A 19,523-nucleotide genomic window follows, 5' to 3' on the forward strand; every position below is an offset into this window, starting at 1 on the left:
AAAAGAAAATAAAAATATATTCTAAGATAAATTAAAAATGCTAGGATTCTTATCTATGTTGCAAACAAATTTAAACGAATTTTATTCTAATATTTCAACATTATACTACATAACATCATAAAGAAAAAACATATATTCCTCATTATTTAAAACGAAAAAAAAAAAACTTAAAAAATTTGCCAACAAGTATGTTATAGCCAGTTTTTTTTATTAACCAATGATATAACTATTTACGTTTCCTTTCTGTCTGTCAGAATTAATTTATAAAACTCAATTCAACTCGTCTTCGTTTTTTAAAAGTTTTTAACCCGGTAACGGACTATCATTTTTTCATTTTTTTTTCTTCTTGTATCATTATATATAATTCAAAAATTTCATCTAAAATAGTTGTATTTAGTACGTAATGCGTGAATTCTATTATTTACTTTTCACCAAAAACATTCTATCACTACAGTTGCTTAACTCTGCTATGTATTTTTTTTATTATATTGTATGAGTAATGTTCAATCAAAATAATCAGACTCTCTATGATAAAACAAAGACCCTATCAATTATAAAACTGATAAACTACAATATTCTTTCATTTTTCTTCTTTTTTTTCTTTAATCTGTGAAAGTTTTTCCATCCTTTTCTCCTTCTTTGGTATCAAATTTTATAAATTTGATGATCAAAAGCTCTAAAAAATGGGTAAACTTCAGGCTACTTTTTTTCTTCACACAAATTAAAATCATAATATGCAAAATGATTACTTGAAAATCTACTCTATCTTGAGTACGTTACTTTTAAATAGGTATAATGAAAAAAATGAGAGAATAGAAAGAAGTAAAATATTTTAATAGAATCAGAGTTGTTAGGGTGGTTTTATCCTTTGGAATTTGATGCATAATCCAAGTGATCAAAATATTGATGTGAGTTCCATTTTTTGATCACTCGGGTAACTGCTCAAAACATGATTCACAAAATACTTTTTAACAAGGTGTGGACACTTGCCTCGCATCTGAACCATAATGCAATTCAGGAAGAATTTGCTCTAAAACTCGAAATGATTTTCTAGAGGAAATTTAATCTAAATTAACATGTGACTTGAGCCTTAAATGTTTATGTATCACATTCTATTTGTACTAACCTTTAGTAACTAGAAGAGTGTTGCAGTTGATTGCACTAAATTAAGCCTATCTGTACATATTATTTCATATCAATAAACTTGACAATTTATTTCAATTTGTGGATCTAATCTCTAATTATTTATCATCATATTGTATAGTTTTGCAAAAGTTTTAATTAAATAAATATCAAAAATTTTAGAATATTTTGCAAAAATACTTCACTTATAGGACCCAATAAGTATCCATATGAAGGAATATGTACACAAGAGCTTTATATGCTCTGCATCATAAGGAAGATCATCGCATTTCCAAATTTCAGTCATCTAACAACTCTGATTAGATTTTTCATTATTAAAATATTCAGACATATTGCCACTAAATGATATGAGACTCTATTATAATCAAATTATAATAAAAAAATGAAGGAGGACAATTAACAATTTTTTTTTTATTTTTTTCGTGGCAGTAATGCAGAAACTAAATTTCAAACAATTAAACTTATTATTTTTAATTTTTTTCTTCTTTTCCATTTTTTCTTGCAATAAATTTAAAATATTTCCGCATTTGAAACAAATTTATACATTAATGCATAATAACTACAATATTATTTTTTGGATTTCACTGTATTTTTTTTTTAAATGACGTACAACTTAATTTCTCAAAAAGATAATAAAACCCTGAGTAGTATCAAAGAAAAAATTCCATTAAAGTCATGTGGTTGTCAGATCATAGACATCCAACTGACTTTCATGGAATTTTTGGACTCTACTCGGGAAATAAAATATTAGAAAATAAAAAAAAAGAAACATTTGGAAGATTTTTTTGTTTTTTTTCATAAAAAAAATTGCAAATTAAAAACAATTTTCTTTTGTCTATGCACCCTTATGAAAAAGATGTAAGCAAAACATATAGTGCTTCCAATATATATGTTGTCTACACCTACTTATTCAATAAATTTTTGCAAAAATCGATAGATGTATAATAATTACAATTTGTTTTTGTAAAAGTGTTTGTAAAAGAAATTCTATAGTAGTATTCAACTAAAGAAAAAAAAAACATAACTATAAATTTAAATGGTGGTTCTTTAGAAAGGTTTTAAGCTCCCGAAGCTTTACGTCTTCATCTCATTTTTTTTTTTTGATTTTAACTGAAAGCTTTGTAGCAAATTAAGTCTTATAACATTCGACATATAACATTAATATTGATGTTTTTAATTATATTATTTCCTCATAAAATAACGTTTAATTACACCTCCTGATATTTAGATAGACGTGATCTTAGCTCCATATTCTCCTGTTTAAGCTGTTCTACTTCACGGTGTAAATTCATATTCTAAAAGAGAGGGAAGAGAACAATTCATACTTTAAGCACCTTCATTTTTTTGATACTAGCGATTGATGTTACTAATATCAACATATTTGCTCATACAATTACACAATGCTTAATTAAATTTAATATTCTTGAATTTCAATAAAAGTATTGATTTACAAAATTTGCACTTGGATCATATGAACAAATGAGTTAAATCTTGGAAAACGTAACTACTACCTCTTTTTCTAAGAAACCGGCTCGAAGGGCAATTTGATTCTCTTTCATTCGGCGTGCATCTCGTGAACGTTTAGCGGCCATATTGTTCTTTCGTCGACGAGCCCAATATTTGTCGTCTTTCATCTCATCGGGCACAAACTGTTTGCGAGACTTTTTAATCATTGGTGACGGTTTTAATTCCTCATCGGAAAAAGCACGAGTACGAGGATCAAAGTCACGTGTTGAGGACATAGAAAATGCTGTAAAGTCATAAACTAACAGTTACTATTTAGAGGGACATGTCCTCAAATAATAAAAAAATTAATCGAGAAACGGAAAATTGACTCCGTTAATAGTCAATAGACAGTAACTTATACTTCTTTTATCATAATAAAAATGGGGACAGAATGGCTTTGAAGACATAAATTTTTTTCTATCAATACTTACTGGAGTCTGCAGGAGAAGGTGGATTGTTAATTGTATCGGGACTCATACAATCTGAAGGAGACGGAGATCTTTCTCGTTTTGTGACAGGCCCCAATCCCAACGAGAGGCCATGACCTAAATTGTCATTGCGATTATTTGTACCTCCACCACCGATATTTGTTGAATGACCTAAGTGACTGCTCGGTAAACCATCGACCGGTATTCCATTCTCTGATAAAAATTCATCCAAATCGGCATACTGGGATAAATTTTAATAAAATTTGTATTATTTTTGGATGTACAATAAGTTGATTTTAAATTTTAAAAAACAAAATTCGCATATGAAATATATGTAAGAGTTACAAGCGTTAATTTAAATTCACATTATTAAGGAACAACATAAATCAATTTGTCAAACATTACAAGGGAGCCTCGTTGATCATTCGAATAAAAATTTTTGGAACAATTTGGAAAGCTGCGTGTTGTCATTTTTTTTTTTTGGTTCCGTTTTTAGATATAATTTGTAACTTCAAAATTTACATGTCATTTACAAGTAGGATGTAAATAATTCATTGAAGTTGCCTTAATACTCAACTTAAGGAATAACTTTTAAAAGGACTTCAAAGAGAAATTAATTAACTCTTTTGAAGAATCTAACTTTAAATCAGGATTTTAGATGATAAAAGCATTTGTTTAGCTCTTGTTAGCTAGAGATTATTAATATGAAAGTAAGGATTAATTTTAATTTTTTGCTGTATAATTAAAAAGATCCAGTTAACATGGCAATGTTAATTTATTTTAGTTTTTTAAATTAATCCTATTTATATTCCTAGTTTACAAGTCAGTGATGTTGCCTGATTTTCAGATGACAATTATTAATTTCTAAATGAAATGCTGCAACAAACGTCAAAATTTCCGAACAGACAATAAACATGCTCATGAGTACACTCTATCAATATAGTTGAGCACGCTCAATTTCGTGAGCATACTTATAACCATACTCATTCAGATACTCATTGTCTGTTAGGGATGTATGGAAAACAGCTTTCACGGTATCGTCGAAGCAACTGTACCTCATTTTGACGTTTAGCAAGTTTTTGAATAAAGAACAGTTGCTTTGGCTTTGACAGCTTGAAATTAAGTAGAACGTGGTGCTTAGCATGTTGAAAATCATAGATGAGCTTATAAATTTAAATAAGTTAGATGGATCCTTCTTTTAAATACAATATAAATTCCAGAGTTCGAAGTCGAATTTAATCGACTCGACTCCAATCCTCTTCAATGATTTTCTAATATATTCCCATCCACACAATTTGGAATTGATATTTAAAGTCATAAATTAGGAAAGGACGCTGTCAACATTTTAGCATAACAGAAGTGAAAGCATCGATATGTTATAAGCAGCACCCAAAAATTCAATGCCATATCATTTTTCATATTTTATTGGATTTAGAAATTTTGAAGTTACATTTCTTGGACAACAGAAAAATTAATTTATGCTATGAAAAAGTTATTCATTAGGATTTTAGATAGGCTCGACTAAGAAAGTTTGAATTTTTGTGTTAAATTTAACAAAATTATTCAAAGATTAAAGTTAATCAAGGAACACGAATAAAAACAGCTACAATCTGTTAGTGTCTATTTATCTTATGTATGTTTAAACTGGAAATTCTTTTGCATACTTTAGCTTCATTATTAGTTTAATGCATTATTAATATTATAGCTATAAGGTCTTTAATGAGAAATAAAATAAAAATCTTAGATAATTAATTAATTAATTAATTTAAGCAGAGATGAGAGAAAGAGAGAGAAAAATCATAAATTATGAAATAAGAAAGTTTGGGGGTCATTCATATCTGACGTCCATCATATAGATGGAATGTCTATAATGAATGTCCAAGACGATGTCAGTCGAATTGATGTTATTTACAACAAAAAACACTCACTTGATGTACTTTTAAGTCTGTATCGTATGGTAATGTTTTATCCCATAAATTTGGTCCTAAAAATGCAGCTTGTGCCTCTACGTTCCAAGGGTCTCCATCCTCTTTGTGTTTATCATCACCACATATATCTTTATTATTTGTTTTGCCTGAAAATAGAAAGACTACTTTTAACTATAGATTTGTATGTTTATAATTTTTACATCAGATTGGTTCACAGATTTTTTGCAGGTACATGAATAAAGTTCATTTGTTAATTACAGCAAAATGATCATGATGTCGTTAATACCTTAAAGCTATCAAAACAGACAATACAATAGTTTCTAATCATTACATCATCAGAACTCTAATTTGTGTATCGAAGTTATGATTATTATTGCATAATTATTAATGGATTATTGCTTAACAAAAGCAGTGGAAGTAAAAAAAAAAAAGTAGAAAATTTTTTTTGGAAAATTTTTTCTTCATTTCTTTTTACAATTTATGCTTAATTAAACAACTGTCTTCCGCAAAACTTACAAATACATTCAAATTTCCAAGTCGAGTTTAAAAAATTAAATAGGAAGTAAAAAAAATATTATAACATCTTATTTCCCAAATGAAAGTAAAAACCGAAGAAAAAGAAATAAAGAAACACGAATAACTAAATCGATTATATGTAAAAGAAAGCGAGAGTTTTTTTTTCTCCGGTTTCACTACTATTAACACTACTACACTATGTATTAAGCTTTGCATAGAAAACACCAATAAATATATACTTTTTTTTGGAGCTTTTATACCAAATGAATGTGTTAAAAGTCGCTCTATAATTTTGCGGAAGAAGCAGTGCATTTACTATCATTATAAAGCAGCCATTCTTTATAGCTTACATAATTAAAAAATGTTAAGACATAACTTATTTATTAATTTTGTTCTTTCCTTGATTTTTAAGCTTTTCTTTACATAGAAAGTTTTAATTTTTAAGCCACAAAAATTTGATGAATTTCAGGTTTTAATGGATTTTTCCTTAATTTCTAATTAGCTCAATGTCATGACACTTGGTAATGGACATTGGGAAATAAAAAACAAAATTCAACCAGTATGATTATTAGTCTGTCATGTATACGTGCTTTTTTCGATAGCTATTGAGAGAGAGTAGCCAAATAGCTTGAATAAAGGAAAGAAATGAAAAGACAGACAATCTTACTTGAACTTGAAGAGGGCAAAAAATGGAATTTGTTGTTTCAATGAGTTGGTAAATGTCAGGCTGGTTAGTAGACGAAATTTTGGAGTTTTATTATTTTTGAGGTTGAGAAATCTTTTGATATGAAATTTGTTGGAAGGAATGCATGAATATGAAATATTGTAATTGCTGATATTGCGTTTTCTAAGGAAGCATTTACATTCCCTAGCAACAGCTTGAAGTAAAAGCATTACTCTAAAATCTATGTTATGGGCAACGCCAATAAGATTTAAAAATCCAGAGCTTGCCAGCCGACTCGAATTTAATTTGAAGTCAAGTCAACTTTTCCATACAAAATCCGAGTCTACTGAATTCCAAGCTATGGAAATGCTTTAAAAATTCGAGAAATTTCCATTTTCAATCAATAAATATCAAAATTAGACTTGGACATAAGTCTATACTCTTACAGACAATGAGCATAGTCACTCACGTCGTGTACCGATCACGGCACGACATGACAACACTCATAGTCTATTAGAATATAAAAACCAATAAAAGCCAAAATCCCAAATCCTGAATTTCTCCATAACTCAAATATTTCCTGCATATATTAAACATGAGAGCAAGAGAAACTATTTTTTATTTAACATATCCATATGCCATATGCCTCTAATATCTTTTTTTTTATTGATTTCTCTCAGTTTCACAAATGACTAAGGGATTGAAAGTAGATAATTGAAATCTTCGGCAGACTTAAAATCTCAAAAAAATTTCATTTTATTGCTAATTTATGGAACGATCTAGATTTTGCTAAATGTGTCTAAGGCACATAAATCCTACAATAAATAAATGTGGGATTGAAGTATCAGGAGTGTAAATATGGAGAAAAAAATTGCAGAACTATCTCTTTACGCACATTCATGAAATACATTCTTAAAAGTAAGTGGGTGTTGATTCATTGTTGAAGACTGAAATTAAGTCTTGAAAGGCACGAGACATGCGTAAATTGTTTTTACATTGGTCTTTTGTAGATTATCCTGTTGATGACATATGTGAAAATGGTTCGATCAAGCCTAACTTAATACAAATTGAGATTGAGCTTACTAGAGGGGTTGGTCTTTGACAAATTGGATATAAATGTCTGTCAGCGAAAAGTTTGCTTTGGATCAGCAATTTATTTCTGTGAGCTGCATTGAAGGTTAACTAAAAGCTAGTCATCGTCAATTGTAGCTAGCTTTCAGGAAATAGAAAGTGATGGGGGTGTATCATGACTTTAACCCTCTCATAGCAACAAGTACGATATGATGTCTAGCCTACATATTCCCATCAAACTAAACAAGAAGCAATGTAACAATTTCTCTAAATCAGGCTAACTCTCTATCAACAATCGAGTCGCAAATATCAAGTAAATTGTGCGTATTGTACTACAATTCCAAAGAAAGTGCCATTACATCTTCGCTTAGTAGATTACTCTAGTTAATGAATTTTAAAATGTGCGTGAAATTATTCGCAAAACAATTCCGAAAACAGAATTTAGCATAAACATAATTCCATCAAAATTGGTGTGGCGGCGGAACGAAATCTCACAAAAAAGTGAGAGTGTTAATATAAATTTACATCATTTCTCCATTTATCTCTTAGTACATAAAGATATAGTTTGTTTTTGTTGTTTGTATGGATATAGTAAAGCTTATCTTTTGACAATATATTGTTTAAAACAATCAGAGATTCTTAAGACATAACATTTCCTATTTATTTTCATTAACTTTAAATTGTCAAACATGTCCAAACTACTTTCAAGGTTTATTTATTGTCTTTATATATCTTAAGCTGTGATGTATATAAATATACATAGGTAGTATATACAGCCATTTCTTTTAACAAAGAGAAAGTTTTCTTAAATGTGTTTGGATTTCATCATTCGTATTGCAGCACATTCAAGATTGAGTAATATCATTTCCATTAATAGATAAAAGTCAATGCATAATGATACATTTTATCCCATAAATTCTTGCATATTTCCATCACTTTCATTTGATGGTCATCGTATGTATGAATGATAGAACCATAAAGTTGCAGACAATTCTGGTTTGTCTTCTTAATTTCTATGTAGCGAAACAAAAGATTTCATAATATTGAAATTGAAAGTAAAACTGTATAGCTTTCTCTGTGGAAGAAAGACTGGTTTTTTTACATTTACGAATTTCGGAAATAAATAAAACTATGAAGCTTGAAAATTTCGTCACGGAAGTATATTTTTTTTTCTTCTCTTGTGTACATACTGTAAAGTATATAAGCAATGAGAGGTAAGTAAGTAAGCGATTTTTTTATGTGTAAGTCCCTTATAATTTACTTTTTTTTTCTAATTTACGATTAACGTTACCATTCAAGTACGCATGATGCTGTCTCCATAATTGTTGCACTTGATACTGTGTCCAACGACTATTATCTTCATTAGATCCATTATTGTCATTTGAATTATTTGTTGTACCATTTGTGTTGTTGCCGATATTTTGTATATTCGTCTGGTGCTGAGTATTATTATTGTTATTATGGATTGCTTGTAAAAGTTGTGTCGTTGGTGGCAAAGATTGAGAACTTTGATTTGAACTTCCGATATGTATGCCGTTGTTTTGATTGTTGTTGTTATTATTATTATGGGAAGTCAATTGATGTAAATTGTGTGCAACTTGAAGTGGCAATAAAGGTGGTTGCATAGTCAAAAGTTGGTTATTTGTGCCATTATTATTATTATTATTATTCGAATGAATTAGGGATGTTGTATTTGGTGATCCAATAATCATCGACACCGGCGGAAGCTGCTGATATTCCATAATTTGTCGTTGGGAAATTTTAAATAATTTTTTTTTTCTATTCTTTTTTTTTTGATTTTGTCGTATCCAAAAATATTAAATTCACAAAAATTTATATTAAACCAAAAAGGTATCCAATTGTAGTATTAAGTCTTTCTCAGCTACCCTCATTAAACTTTAGCACAAACTTCATTTTTAATTTCTTTCTTTTATTCTTCATTTAAAAGCTTTTCATATTGTCTCTCTTATTTAATAAGATCTAAGTCTCTCAATTTCACAATATTATAACTCCTTCCTATCCAGTGGATCATTAGATATCTTTTTTTAAAGTAATAAAATTTAATTACATTTCTTTTCTCATTTGCATCATATTTGAGGTTTGAAATTGAGATGAGAAACTATTGCTATTGAATTTTATTCTATACACAGTACATATATACAAATAAGAATAATCTAAAGTAATAAAATTTGACCTTGTATATTTGTATATGCTATTCCATGCGTTTCAATATGAATATTTTTCTTTTTTTGTTTTGAATACATGTAAATGTATAGATTCTATCATTCATTCAGTTCTAATACTTTGCAAATCTCATGTGTTGAGTATACATTCAAAAACAATAGCTTCCAACATTCTCAATATGATCTCCTCTATGTATTTATTTTTTTTGAGCAATTAAAATTGTCATGTATATTTTTTTTTTGATTAAATCTTTTCACAGGTTGAAAATCGCACATTAATAATTCACTCTTATTTATCGCTGTCGTTGATTCCCAATTATATTTTTCACTTATCAATTAATTCTTATATTTTTTTTATATATATTCCGATCAAATATGATTAGATTCTATAGCTTAAAACAAAAATTAAGTCACTCAACGGCACCAACTGCAAAAATCACATCTAACTCGAACGCAAATTCTCCCGATAGTGAATGTTGCGTTTACATTCAACCGGAATCAAAAATGAAATGCAAAGCAGCACTAGGAAGAGAAGTTTTTGAAACTTTTTACTTCCCACCATTGCGACTTTTTTCTTTCTTTCATTTCTTTTTTTTTGTTGCTTGTTGAAAGAAATGGTTTGAAAATGAATCAAATTTTTCTTTCTTTTCCTTCTTGTACAAATGTATTTTTCAGTTTTGTAGTCACTGTATACGAAAATTTAATGATGATGGAAAAAAAAAAGTTTTGTATGGATCCTCTCTTTACACTCAACCAACTCGACTGTTTTACTGTTTTCAATACACCAAACTTTACATTAGTATGTGTGTGAGAGCAATTTTAAAAAGCTTCTCATGTATAATGCGAATGATTTTTTTCATTTCCATAGGTATATACATCACTAGGTATTTAAAAAATTATTTGATAACAAAAAACGGGATGAGAAATACTCAGATCAATTCTGACTGATGCAAAAAATATATGTAAAATTAGTCATGCAATTGCTGTTGCTAAAAGCTTCTCTCTCGTGCTATAGCAGCAGATCTCAATTCTATTTCTCAGCATATGAATCTCGAAAGTCCATTAGTCCATATATATACAATATATATTGTAGATACATTAGATGCTGAGACTATTCCTTTCAATATACGAAAGGTAGGTATTTGAAAAATATTCATCCAATAAAATTCACCAAATTATTCGTACAGAAACTGGTTTTTATTAAATTTCACTTTTTAATAAAAATGAAAACGAAAGTTTTTTTTATGTACCTACACCAATACCAAAAAGAAGTGAATTTTTGGAATTATGACACAATATGTTTTGTGAATCTTATACAAGAATTTGAATCAGTCTGATTGTTTATTATTAGAGGTAATAGCATTTATGCTCTCACTGATAATATGAAGCTACTCCTGGGAGATTTGCATGGAACTACGAAATCCATACATTTAATATATTTTTATTAAACTAATGTTTGTAATCCATTTCATATTCACGTGTAGTCGTATTCTCATTTGATTTATTTCAATTAATTTTTTTCTATGTCATTTCTTTTCTATTTTACGATTAAAATTTATTAAGTTCATTTGGACAATTCTTTCAATACATTTCATTAAGGTTTTAAAGGAAATCGATATATTTATTTGTAGAAAATTTCCATTCGTTAGGAATCGGTAAAATCGCGTAGGGAGCATAAATACCGAGCAGCACAAGGTATTTGCTAGACTACCGGTACGTCACCGTATCAAATGCAAGATGCTCTATCGGCACCTTGACGACTGATTTTGATCCATTTTTAAAGCGAAAAATGAGTTTAGCCGCATTGCGTCGCTCGGTAATGTGATTATGACGTCAATGTTTACTTTACACTATTTCATTCTATTTTAGGCTTGCAACTTGTTGAAGAACTTATTAAAAATCTTACAATTGTTCTGTCGCTTGTTTGAAAAACTTAAGGATTTCCAAGATATTTACGAATTTTCACAATGATCATCAAGAATGTACAATCAAGCTAATGATTCTTAACAATCTTTAGTTCTTCTTTTTAACTGAATAAATATGAGACTTTGTTCGACTTTGGGCGTTAATTAAGAAGTTTTCATATTCCTTTTGAATATCTTGCGGTGTGCTTTAAGTCCAAAACGATGTGAATCATTAGGTGATATAGAATATTATATACGTATGTAAATGATACACAAAATTGCTTTAGTTCTGTTAATTAAATTATTCAAAATGTGTTTACAATGTAATAAGTAGGAAGTACAACTAATAGTAAGTCTGACGTTGGTCTAAAGCATTCCCTTGCTTAAAACTAAAAGGGCATGGCCGTTTAGAAATTCACACTCAGTAAATTTTAGAAATTTTGAAAAAACATGGAACGTTATTTGCGTCCAAGCCCAAAAGCTTTCTTTTAATTTGGAGCTCAACCGAGCAAAACAAATGAAGAAGGCTTAGCCATGAAGCTTTTAAGGCTCCACTAAAGCTCTTTTGTCTACATCAAATAGAAGTCATCTTGTTCCCTTGTGGGATCCGTATGGCTGCCAAATTTAGGAAGCTTTCAATTATTGCTAATAAGAGCCTTTTTCACTTGAGCCGATCGGGAAATTAACAAACCAGATACCAAAATTTGCTATTTTTCTAAAGCTTAATATTTGCATGGTTAGCTGCAATTAACTTTTAACTAACATTTAATGGTTTCGGTTACTGGTCGTTATAGCAGAGCTAAAAGTCGACTCAAGTTGACTTTTTCATACAAAATTCCAGTCGACTTCTAGCTATGGCTTTAAGTAATTTCAAATTGCTTCCTTTTAAATTGATTAAAATTAAGAATATTGTTAGAGATTGGAAATTCCTAAATTTTTTATTTTGGCTTTACCCCTCATACATTCATTATTCATTCAAATATTCAATTTTAGATAGCATGCTCTTTCAAAAAGAGCCCCATGAATTCATGTATACAAAATCACGAAAGTATAATATTCCCTAGTGTCCACTTATGCTATAAAAGCAACGATATAAGGATAATACAACCGCATTAGGGTCTTTTAAACTCTTCTAAATGCTCATAAAGTTCCAAAAAACATTTATAGAATCAAAATTAAGATTCTTAATCGAGTGACTCGCATGAGGATATGAGTTTATCCAAGAAAACATATTCAGTAATCATTTTATGAATTAAATATGAACATCAATTTACATAGTATGGAATGTTTAAAAAAAAAATTCTTATCGCCAAACCTTGATAATAAGCTCTTTTGAAGTGTTGAGATTGCATCTGATGTGCTAATTGTGAATGATTTTCAATAATAGCCTGTGAAATGGACGAACTTGAAGATGGCATAAGAGATTCATTTTGTTGAGATGATGAGTTTGATGCCAATACAATTCCATATTGACTATCATTATAAAATCTCTGATAGGAGTTTCCTGTAAAATTCCACTGTGATGATTGTTGATTTGGAGGTTGATTAGAATTCTGTATGTAGGTTTTGTTTTTATTTTCACTATTATTCCTAATTATTTGCTCATGACTATTCATATCTTGATTTTGTCTCGATTGATTCATGCCTTGATTATGATCTGAATTCATCCAATGATTTATATTTTTAGTTGAATCATTTTCAGTTGTGTTATGATAATAGTGATTAGTTGATGAAGGTGATATATTTGTTGAAATGTCTTGACTAGCATAATAATCCCCACTATTACAGTTATTCGTTTCCGATCCCATTTTCATTATTTTTTAATTTGTTTATTTTTTTTTTTAAGTTTTTCCAAATTTATAACTTCGCATAGCTTATTTCTCTTAACTTTTAAAGAAACAAAAAAACAGCATTTGCATTAAAACTTGAACTTTTTGGATTAATATCTTTCAATTCTATCAATTAATTATGCTATAAAAATTTCTCCAATTTAGCTTCTTCACTATTTTATAGCATAAAATTGTTAGAATATTTCTTTTTTTATTCTTTAACAACACTTAGCTTTTGATATAATATGAATTTTATATATTAACCCATTAATTATATTCACACTCCATAAAACAATTTAATTCTGTTTTGTTTTGCTTTGTTACTTTATTTTATTTTATTTATTTTTTTAAACTATTATTCATTTATCCGAAAATGATGATTTGCAACTTAATCAACTCACGATCAACGTTTATAATATAATAAAAAGAGATATGAAAAATTCTTAACATTTCCTTTCTACTCGGTACGTGCTACCGTTGTATATCATTTTATGAAACTGACTGAGCATTCTGTAGGGAGGAGTTTTGTCACGCGGAATTCGTTGTGAATCGTCACACAGTCCTGGAGTAATCAGCAGTACTAATACTAATAGGAAGCTCAAGTAAATCTTAACAACAAATATTTTATTTCAATAGTCACGTGGCATACAATGAGTGCGAATCTCTCTTTATACTTTCATAGCAAAAGTATATTAATTCAATTAAATCATTTTTTTTTTTATATTCCTCTCCTCTACAACTTTAAATACAAAACTTGACAAAACAATTATTTTTTCGATACTATTAATTATAGAGTTTCAGTCTATTCATCCAGCATAATTAGAAAAAAATTTCTGTTTTCTCTTGTTTCGTTTCTGTGCGAAGCATCGCAAGGATAACGGAATGAAAATAAATGTAATCACGTGTATTCAACATGTGAGAATACAGTCGTATTGTTGCGTATGCTGTGCTGTGATACACATTATGGAAAACGTATGTATTCACTGTTTTTGTCCTTTTCTAAATATAAAATTTTCCATAGAAAATTCAGTATTTTTGTGTATTAATAATTTTATATCTATGCTGCTCTATAGGAAGGATAATAATTTTTAATGATTTGTCGTGGGTTTCCCAATATTTAATTCCAATATTTTTTCACGTTCTATTATTAAGCAAATGTTGTGGAACAGACTCAAATTTTGCATTGTTCTGAATTTTTTAAAAGAAAAATTCTCAACTGAACTCAACTTGTGTAAAGGTGCAGATCAACGTGACTTGATGCTGTGCCTCGTGATTATCAATGAATTTTCAGGATGGGTTCGTATCATATTTATAATAAAATAATATTGGTGCTTGAACATTTTTTTTGTTTTATATCCAACCAATAACATCCATTTTCATATTTGTTTTATACTTAAATAGGCAAATTTAATTAAAATTTTTCAATTTTCTTTGGAAAAACTCAAACAATGGCAGAAGAACTTTGACATTTATTGACGATTTCCTTTTTTAAAAAGGTATTTATTGGGTTGGTTGGAAACTGATATGAAACTTAATCCCCAGCACATTTTGAAAACACTTATCAGTTGTCATAGATACAAATGTGATAATCTTAAGTATTTGATTTGGTTTTTTTTTTTTTCACAAAAACGTGGTATTTATCACTATTTATAATAAGTGAAGGTAATGGATATGATGTTAGTTTTATGATAATTTTGAGACGCATGTGAAGCAATGTGTGACTTTGGATATTGAGAAATTTCAATAATCAAAAGTAATACTGAATACTAAAGGGATCATTCAATTATGACGTATAATATTCAATGGGGGTGGAAGCATTTTAAGCCATGTGACAAGATTTTTTAAAAAATCAATATGCAACTTTTTAAACTTTATCCACAAGACACACGACGTAGAAAAGTTAAAAAGCATGGCCTAAGGTCAGCATGAGTCTAGCCTGAAGACATGATTCACTGAATACAACATTAGGAAATAATCAAGCTTGCTTGACGCTGGATTGATTATCATTTCTACGTCTTGTGCCTTTCGGGTTAATTGATATAAATTGTATTAAGTATCCTAATAGTAGCGTTTAAGGGACGTATCCTCACCCTCCCCATTTTTGAAGCCTCCCACTGAGCTCTTCTTTACTTTTCCAGTTAACTCAAGAATAAATAAAAATTAACCTCAAAATTTTCTCCCCCAATTCTGGAGTAGAAGTAGATAAAACCCTGCTTGTAAAAGTTCGAACTAATTAATTATTCTAAAGCAGTGATGGACAACCTGTTATTTTTCACGGTACAATTTGAAGATTAGTTGAGGCTTATGATACACCGCACGTGGTAAAATGTTCATAGATTTTCCAAAAAAAATTTTAGGCACACTGATAGGCCGTGCCACAGAAGTTGCCTGCCACTGTTCTAAAGTGATAAATTGCCCCAAACTCATTTCGAAATTCTCTAGAACTCGTAAAACAACGATTGTGATTTTAACTGATAAAAGGCACAAAAAATTTATATTAAAAATTTTCACAGTTCAGCTTTTTTGCGAGCGCGAAAAATATTTCGACTCACAAGCGAGTCATGTGATTTCTTTCATTGAGTCATTCTAATCATGTACCTGGGACATACCGTGAAACCGGCATTTTACCGGCCATAATTAAGTGATTATACGAGTTTGTAGCGTTGTAAGAATATTGTAAACATGTTTTATGGAAATTATTGTTTATTAAGTTTTAATGTGATGCTTTTGATATTTGATTTCATGATTTTGAATCTAAATTAATAAGCGAATTTAAATCTATTACATTTGAAAATTTAAAACGTGCCTTTTATAATTTATTTATAGCTTTAATAATTTTATATTAAAAGATCATTTCTCAAACTATATGCTGCAAATCTACTGCAAAAATACCCTTTGATAATCCCTAATAAGCAATGAGCAAACTCATCTACATGATGGGCATGATAAGCAGGCTCAATTTTGTAAGCACACTCATGATTATGCTCTTTGTCTGCTCGGGTAATTATTGGAGAAATTTTAGATTTGAAAATGTTTGAAAATAAAATAAATTTTCTTCACATCATACTCAACGGTAATTCTAGTACGAACTATTTGTTTTCGACTCAGAGGGTTTAAATTCTGTTTGTTTACAATTTTTCTATTCTAAGCAATTAAGTGAAAAAGCAAATGTTTTCTAAAGTAAGATTACTGTTAAAGGCACTTTAAATGCAAAATTTAACATTACTATTTTACTAAGTTAAATATTTAAAAATTCCTTGATTATTTTCAAAAAAGTTGAATTTTTAATTCAACTTAATCAAAATAAAATCTTCAAAATTTCAGCAAATGCTAATTTCCATAATAACTTCAAATTTTGATTAATTCAGGCACAAGAAAGATCAATTTTTTCAAAAAGAAATTTAGCCTTGGACTTTAAATCTTCAGTCACAAATTGAAATCTTTGATTTCGAAGTGTGCTTTTGAGAAAGTGAAAAAAAAAACGTGCAGAGTCAAAGCCAATGCTTTTGTCAATAGAAATTCCCAATCAACACGGTAGAATGTAATCTAGAAGATTTTAAAAACAAAGGGTTTATGACATTCTCAAATGTTTTAAACCCACTGATAAAAAAGCGTTTTAAAAGGTTTAGGTACTAAGTTTGTTTGGGGATAAATATATACTAAGCTGCAGGAGCGTATCTAAGGGGTTCCTCCCTTTTTGGACAAAATTTTACAACTTATTTGGATTTTCGAGTTAAAGTTCCAACCGCACTCACCCATCCCCTCTTCAGATCCCCTACAAAAATAAATCAATATCCCTTGCTACACCCCTGATAAGCCATATTAAATTTCGTTTACAAATGACGTTTGATTTTATCAGACGAGTTCAAAGTCGATTTGAATTGTACTCAAATTCCTTCGAGCTCTGCATATTAGCTCTGTTTTGGATGAAAATTCGTGACACTACGACAGAGGTGTATCAAAAAACTTTCTCTGACGTCACTTGTAAATAGTCACTGAGATCTCCTTGATTGTATTTAAAATTAAAATGATTTTGACTTTTGATTCAAAAAAAAATATTTTTTGTTTATATACCTTTATAGATGTTTGTACTTTTAATTAATTTCACCACAACTTGCAAGTCTCTCAAGTAAGAAGTAAGTAGGGTTCAAAAGTTGAACATCCTTAACCCGGTATGACGATTTTAAATGACACTATAATTTATCACACATGCTATCTAAATTAGTTCTAATAGCCGCATCGAAAAGCTTCTCTTGCAGCAGAAAATTAAATAAATAAATACAAAAAAAAAGTCATAATAAAAAGTACAACGAGGAATAAAATTTTCATTCATTATTTAAAGGTATAGTCAGTCATTCTAATACAAATGCGAATGAAGTATAATAAAAACATACTTGGCGAAAAAAGAAAATATTCTCCGATGACGTATTCTAACCTTAGTAAAGTATATTTTGACGATTATAGTAAAGTATTTAAATGTATGCAGCAGTAGACACATTCTTCTAATATAAGTAACAAAAGCGATTAGATAAAAAAATTGCTTGCAAAAATTTCTATTTTAAAAATTAAAATTTAAAGAAACGAAGGTAGATAGAAGTCGAGTCAAGCTGTAAAGCCTGAGAGAGAGCACTTTTTTTTCGTACTATGTATATTTTTATTCGAGGAAAATCGATAAAATACAATAAAACAAATATTCTAGTACGTACTATGAAAGGGAGAATTTCATATTTTTTTTTCAGTCATCAGCACAAAACTATATATGTATAGACAGAAATATGTGTATATATATTTAAAACGCTAATTTTTCAATTGAACTTTTCTCTATACTAAACATTTTCTTTCATCGTATGACGTTAAAATTATTGTTACTGATCTATGTTTTCTATCTGCCTACATTGAAGATTTTTCAAAGTGTAAAAATATCTGATGTTCGTGTGTGCGTCAAAAGCAAGATCACATGAGTTAAAATGAAATGAAAAAAAAAAAATAAAAAAAAAAATCAAAGTATCGATTTTTGCTATAGAGTATTTGGCTTATATAGCTTTTGATTTTTATTTTAATTGTACATTTCATTTAGAATACTACACACTTAAATTAATGACAATTAATGATATAATGTAAACTATCTAATTATTAGTTATTTTTGAGTATGAATATGTAGCACATGGAAGTTTATCATCATAGAGTTGATGCTTACCATTCGTTCCACTGATCAATGGATAGTTATCCCGTGCTCCTCCAATTAATGATTTTAAACCTGATTCAATTAAATTCGGTGAAGACGTTCTGTCGCTCATGTTTTATGTTGTTTTTTTGTTATTCTTTTTATTCTCTTAGTTCTCTTAATTGTTTTGTATGTAAAACTTTATAATAATAATTAATATAACGTCGTTATCAACTAGTTAACAATACTTAGCATTTAGTCTTAATTGATTTCAAATTTCTAATAGCACTATACGGTGGAAAACTCTTCATAAAAGTAATTCCAATAATATTAATATTAATTATTTCACTATTAAGTTATTTATTATTTTGTGTTTGAGAATTTATAATCAATCTTATAAGGTATATTACTAACAATTTATTGCACTTTTGTTCTAAATGAGCTGTCAGGTCTTAACACAGTTTTCTTTGAATCATCAACAACAATTAGTATAGTTCAGTTAAAAGTTAGAGTCTGTCACAACCGAAATATTTTCCTTTTTTTAAAACGTTTTTCTCTTCTTTTTTTATGAAGAGAAGTTTTCCATCGAAAAAAAAAAAAATCTTTTTTTGTAGGAAAAAAATCACAATTAATTTTAATTGGACAATTTTAGATTGATTGATTCTGTATTATTGCTTCCAAGCAATCCGGAAAGTCAATGATTCTTAGTTTAGAAAGATATTAAAGTAAAACTATGTGCAATATATGAAATATTTACAATTATTTTTATGAAAATTATCGATGGAAAATTCTGAAAATTCACTCAGTATTGCACATAATGAAAAGCTAGTACTGCATTTTAATTTTTTTTCCTTCTAAACATTTTTCGTACAAAAATATCAATTGATTTGATGTTGATTTCACTTCACTAAGTTTAAAATAAGTTGTTCACTGCTTCTTGAATATTCAGTCAGGTTCTTTTACTCTAATTAACTATTCTTTAAATCAAAACTTCAAGGAATTATTTTAACAAGTCACATGAACAATTTTTTAATGGTTCGCGTTTGTGTTTTTCACGGCAGTTTCTAATCTGCCGATTTATTTTTTAATCTTTACTCATTTTTACCAGCTTTACTGGATCTTTGAATTGATTCCTGATTTTTATCATCCATTACTGTATTTTGAATTGTTTTGATGTCTAATAACCT

The 19,523-nt window shown here is 28.8% G+C and overlaps 1 protein-coding gene across 10 annotated transcripts; it reads right to left on the reverse strand.

Annotated features, from left to right (window-relative positions):
• Positions 1–46: 46 nt before the first annotated feature.
• Pdp1 (PAR-domain protein 1) lies at positions 47–19,355 on the reverse strand. 10 transcript variants are annotated; one of them, XM_070637105.1, is made up of 6 exons: positions 18,751–19,355; positions 8,548–9,295; positions 5,006–5,151; positions 3,081–3,318; positions 2,652–2,908; positions 47–2,438 (listed from the first exon to the last, which is right to left on the reverse strand). In XM_070637105.1, the coding sequence occupies exons 2-6, from the start codon at positions 8,996–8,998 to the stop codon at positions 2,352–2,354; spliced, it is 1,179 nt and encodes a 392-aa protein (XP_070493206.1). In that variant the 5' UTR covers positions 8,999–9,295; positions 18,751–19,355; the 3' UTR covers positions 47–2,351. The 10 variants fall into 10 exon arrangements, with proteins under 10 accessions (XP_070493206.1, XP_070493205.1, XP_070493204.1 ...); XM_070637104.1 differs by lacking the exon at positions 18,751–19,355 and adding an exon at positions 9,714–10,530; XM_070637103.1 differs by lacking the exon at positions 18,751–19,355 and adding an exon at positions 9,560–10,530.
• Between the last annotated feature and the right edge of the window lie 168 nt (positions 19,356–19,523).

Source organism: Chironomus tepperi, unplaced genomic scaffold (genome assembly GCF_022539635.2).
Source record: "Chironomus tepperi strain 1889 unplaced genomic scaffold, CSIRO-AGI_Ctep_v1 contig_161, whole genome shotgun sequence".
Taxonomy (NCBI): domain Eukaryota; kingdom Metazoa; phylum Arthropoda; class Insecta; order Diptera; family Chironomidae; genus Chironomus; species Chironomus tepperi.